This window comes from Nansenia antarctica (genome assembly GCF_963989245.1).
Source record: "Nansenia antarctica genome assembly, chromosome: 16".
Taxonomy (NCBI): Eukaryota; Metazoa; Chordata; class Actinopteri; order Argentiniformes; family Microstomatidae; genus Nansenia; species Nansenia antarctica.
In genome coordinates, this window is record NC_137686.1 from 25,296,984 (window position 1) to 25,302,373 (window position 5,390).

At 42.5% G+C, this 5,390-nt stretch overlaps 1 protein-coding gene across 1 annotated transcript; it reads right to left on the reverse strand.

Annotated features, from left to right (window-relative positions):
- Positions 1–797: 797 nt before the first annotated feature.
- Positions 798–1,611, reverse strand: LOC308171821 (ras-related protein Rap-2a-like; the record flags this gene model as incomplete). The annotated part of the gene is made up of 1 exon (XM_080546717.1): positions 798–1,611. The coding sequence occupies exon 1, from the start codon at positions 1,350–1,352 to the stop codon at positions 798–800; it is 555 nt and encodes a 184-aa protein (XP_080402843.1). The 5' UTR covers positions 1,353–1,611.
- Between the last annotated feature and the right edge of the window lie 3,779 nt (positions 1,612–5,390).

Genomic DNA, 5,390 nt, shown 5'->3' on the forward strand with positions numbered 1-5,390 from the left:
TTGTGTATTATAAATCCAATGCCACCAGTCCTTAAGAAAAACACAAACAACGCAGTTCACCACATTTCATGGCGTCTTGACAACACTTCCTGGTAGGTGTTGGTCTAGATACGTTTGTTTTTCCCGCAGGTGTACAAATACTTGTTCATGGTTGTTCATTTTGGCCTCCTGTTATGTTGAGGTGTAATACCAGTGACCGGTGCAGGGCTGTACTGAATAATTTCCTTCAACCCAGCAGAATCCCCCCAGAAAAGTGACCAATCCCTGTTTTTGTAGGGGGAGGACTCCTCCAATACTGAAGGGGGTCCCGCCCAGGAGACGTGTGTAAAAACAAACTCAACAGTAATCAGACCCACTGACCTAAGCATTTCCATAACAAAACAAAAGCAAAGAAAAAGTGTCTCTCTTAGGTTTCACAATAAGACATTCCCGTTGAGGCACATAATTATAATCCAGAGAAGTGTCAAATACCAAAGCTGTGTTTTTATATATAAAAAAGTTAAATCTCAAACATTCAAGTACTTTGTCATGTAAACACTTTTCAGGCTATTTTCATCATAATAGGATTGTTGTCATCGTCGATTGGGGGGGGTGTGCAATAATACAACAGCAGGAAGCTTGTAAATACTTGACGGCGGGCCTGCTATCAAGAGAGAGAGAGACCTCTGCACGGTTACTTTGTAACTGGATCAACAAGTTAAAACAAAACAAGGGGCTTTGATCAATGATGTTGATGTTGACTCTGATCAAAGCAAAACAGTTACAAACTTTGACAAATGTTTTAGAGTTTTTTTTCTTTAGAGAACAACACAAGAACAGCACCGTTTCCCACCGCTTCTGGGCCCATCGGAGGAATAGTTCATCTGCCGGACGATCTCGGCGAACAGTTCATCCACCGAGCTCTTGTTCTTGGCAGAAGTCTCCATGAAGGGACAGTTCCACTCCTGGGCCAGTGCCTTCCCTTCCCCGGACGGGACCTCTCTCTCCCCTTCCAAATCCACCTTGTTCCCCACCAACACCATGGGCACCCTCTCGTACCTCTTCACGCGGACGATCTGATCCCGCATGGGCTTGATGTCCTGGAAGCTCTGCTGGTTGACCAGGCTGTAGACCAATATGAACCCTTGGCCGTTTTTGATGTACAGGTCCCGCATGGAGGCGAACTGCTCGGTGCCCGCCGTGTCCAGGATCTCCAGCACGGAGGGGGACGAGTCCACCTCGATCTCCTTGCGGTAGAAGTCCTCTATGGTGGGGTCGTACTTCTCGATGAAGGAGCCCGTCACGAATTGCACGGTCAACGCCGACTTGCCCACTCCGCCCGAGCCCAGAACCACCACTTTATACTCCCTCATGGCTTATAAATGCAGAAAGAAAGCAAGACAGACAGACGTTTGATAGACTCTCTCTCTCTCCACGAATCTGTCTTTTTCTCTCCACCCGCGCTGGCTGCGCCCCGATGTGTCCAACACCCAGACAGGCAGGGCAGGGAGGGAGCTCTTTCACTAGGGAGGGATAAGTCAAATCACTCGGTGGCAAAGCTTTTCGGGATAGTTTCCAAAAGATACGGAGAATGCAATGCCGGAGAACACGCCTCGACGACCCTTCTTTCTCAAACATTAATAATATACCGTGTTGCACATTTTTGCATTTGGGGGGAAGCGTGATTACTTCTCTCTCTCTCTCTCTCTCTCTTCCTCGTTTCCTGCCCGCAGATTCTAAAGCGCAGGGGTTTCAACTCGCGTCACGAGCCCAACAGGCAGGGTTGCCAGATGGGATTGTCAATTTCCAGCAGGCTAAAACCACCACAGTCTAAAAACCGCTAAATCCACCCCCCCAAAAAAAACAGCCCAAAACCTAGAATGTCAAGAAAACGGTTAATTACTATTGGGCAGGTGCCCGTCTTATCTCCTGCCCCTAAACTGTATGTCTGTTCCCAATGATGTTTGTAAAATAAAAAATAAAAAAAACTGCACATTGTATGTAGCTACTAGGGTGTGTGTTTTAATTTCACGCATTTTGTAACTTTCAGGCACTGACATTTTGATACCGCCTAAAATGCTATTTATTCAGCCCAACCGCCCATATTATATGCCTTTTTCCGGCCCAGTGTGAGCAAAAGTAGCCCATTCGGCGGCAACCCGCCCCATCTGGCAACCCTGGCCAAGTGTTAGTTCCGTTTTCTTAAAGGCGCAGTCAGTCACAACATTAGTCAATGCAAACATGACTCACTTGTCAGATGACTGACTATACCTCAGGGCTTGTAAGATGTTCTACTTACTGTACACATACTCATACTAAGTTGATTGTTTAGGATTGTCTTTGCTGGCTATACTGAAATGAGTGGATGTTTTTATTCTATCGGCCTCCCTGTGCTGCAAACTCATGGCCTCCATCACAAGTCATCTTGTCTGAGGAACTAGCAATTAGTCTATGAGCTTTTGAACAGGGCTATATGAATGAATGAATGAATGAATGAATGAATGAATGAATGAATGGACTTTATTGTCATTGCTACAGTACAGGTACCAAACAACGAAATTTAGGAGGGGTGGCTCCCCTGGTGTTAGGAAAGGGAAAAAAATAACACTTTTTAAAAAAAATCACAAGAAGGGAAGGAGCTGGTTTACATAAATAAAGGCTATGTACACAATCCACTGTACTATACTGTACAGATAGACGACTAGGGTTGTCATATTGCACAATAGTATTGTTTCACGTTATTTAAAGTGTCACAGTTTGCAGGCTTGAAATGTACATGTTTGTGCCTCAGCACTACACCTGATAGAATTGTGGATTGTCCACCATTTACATTCTGCATGACTAGATGGTTGCAACTTGCAAATAGATGCAGGGCTCTCAAGTGTCACGCATTGGGCGTGAGACACACGCATTTCAATCCGTTCACACGCTCACACGCCACACCTTGTATTTCTCACGCAGAGAAATTACCAGGGGCGCCCACCAAGTTGCGCCGCTATTTTTAAAAAAATAGAACAGGTAGAGAATCAAGTGAGTTCCCTCTGGTTCCCCAAGAGTTGGGGGAGTTCACCAGCTAATCAAATAAAAAAATATAGCTACCGAACAGCCAATCAGAAAATAATAGCATTGCTGTATCCGGGTAACATTTTGATATTCCCGCTACAACAAACAACGTTCTGATTCCAACGACACGGGCTGACTGGAGCTATTGATTCAGATCAGTGGTGTGCAGTCAGGTGAGGCAGCGTAGGCAGTGCCTCACCCAGGCATTTAAGAGAAAAAAAAAGAATATCAGTCTTTTAAAAATATTTTTTATTATTTTGTTATCTCAAAAATATATATTTTTAATTTTATTTTACTCATTATTCTTAACTTTAATGTGTTAAAATGTTGTTAAAATAAAAATAAATGATGTAAAATGTGTTGTTTTAAAAATATAATTTGTATAATTTTCAGTGGAGCTAGAGTAGAAAGTTGACGTTGACGCAACGCTGCAGGTGGAGCTTGGACAACGGGAAGTTGACGCAACGTCGATAGCGAGTTGACGCAACGCAGCAGGTGGAGCTTGGCCGTAATCTACCTATTCTATGTCATGCGCACTGTATGTCCTTTATGGGATTCCGTACCTTGAAGTTTACGAGTAAAGTCACGCTTACCTTGAGTCTGTGTCCGTGCATCCTTATTCAGAATATTACAGTGGCGACGAGTTGATGATATCGTAAAACATTACAATTCTTGAAAAGAAAAAAAACTTGAACTTGAAAACTGACCAAGTGAACTAGAAGAAATAAGGAACCTGCGCCGTTTTTGTCAAGAAGTGAGTGCGGCTAGCAACAAGTCAGCAAGCAACGTTGCCGCGGCATAGCGATGAAGTCATGGCTTTGATGGGCTCTGCTGCCCTCTGTTGGCGAAAGTGAACACTACTGAATATTCAGGTAAAATCGTTTCTACAAGGCAAAAGATGACATGGAATTTCAACGCACATGTGGGCTCTTATTGCAAGTCATCTTGCCTGAGGAACTAACAATTAGTCTATGAGCTTTTTGAATACGGATATACTTGTGGATAGTCCATCATTTCGACATAACTAGATGGTTGCAAAAAGATTTTCCAGCAGGCCAGAACATGACATGTGGGTGGATGGTAGGTTACTGTAGACTACCATCATTCAGGGTTCCTGCGCTGGTCTTAAAAAGCCTTAAAGTCTAAAATCCAGCAAACCAAATGATAAGGCCTAAAAAGGTCTAGAATTTCAGTTATTAATCAAGGAAATTAATCAAGCCGGAACCAAAACAATGCCAATTCGCTTCCTTTTTTGTCTGTATGGCAGTGAAATCCCTAATTTCATCACCTCGAGGATGACAAAAAGCTATCAGGGTGTCGCGAAGAGGTATAAAAAAAGTCTAAAAAGGTCTTAAATTTGACTGAAACTTGTAGGAACGCTGATCATTGCCTATCATATGCCACAATATCCAAAGGCATATTCCTGTTGTCAAATAATTATTTTATCAACATATCTTTACAGAATTGTTCATTCTTCAATGCTATAAACCTTTTAGTATATATTTCCACACAAAAATTACACAAAGGAAGTGTATTTTGCCAGTGTAACAAATTACTCTTTCTCCCACCATTCAATGATACCATGTGACTTTCCACCTACAATACCATCAAGTTTAGATGAGGAAACAATAGAAAATCATCTCATCCCCCATACGGCTTCAGTCATGGATCTAGAATCCAGAGAGACAGGTTCCGAATGCCAGAGGCCAATCACTGTACTGTATGCGCTGGTGACATCATCACCCTGTGGTTCTTCCCTGATGGAATGTGTCTTGTTTGTAGTGTCACAATGCCTGCGTTATTCTAAGCCAAACACAAACTAATTGACACATACAGTAGACCTACTACCAAGCATTTATGTCTATTTCCTAGATTTCTTGATTAACCAATATGCCCATGACTTATTTAGGGGATTTACTAAGCTCAACGTGAGCTGGGTGTCTTGCCCTTTCTGGATCACAACCAAAATGCTCATTTACAACTGGTGCTGAGAGCGTAACACACCGTGCTTTGTTGTGTATCATATTCATTTCACATCATTATACAGAATCGAAAAAGCAGTATTGTCTAAGTATGTTTTTGATTATGTCATATGCCTTTGGTTTCAACCCAGGGATAACACACTTCATTTAACTAATCTACAGTACAAGACACAGCTTATCTGATTCAACTAATCAACCGTTTTTTGATTAACTGATGATGAGGCATCCAACTTCAGAATAGATATATCCAATTTCAGGGTGGCATTATTCTATGTATCCACAAGATGGCACTGAGAGTTAGACTTAAAACACACCCTCACACGCACACACACAAATAGGGAGATCACAGAAATGTTGCTTGAGCAA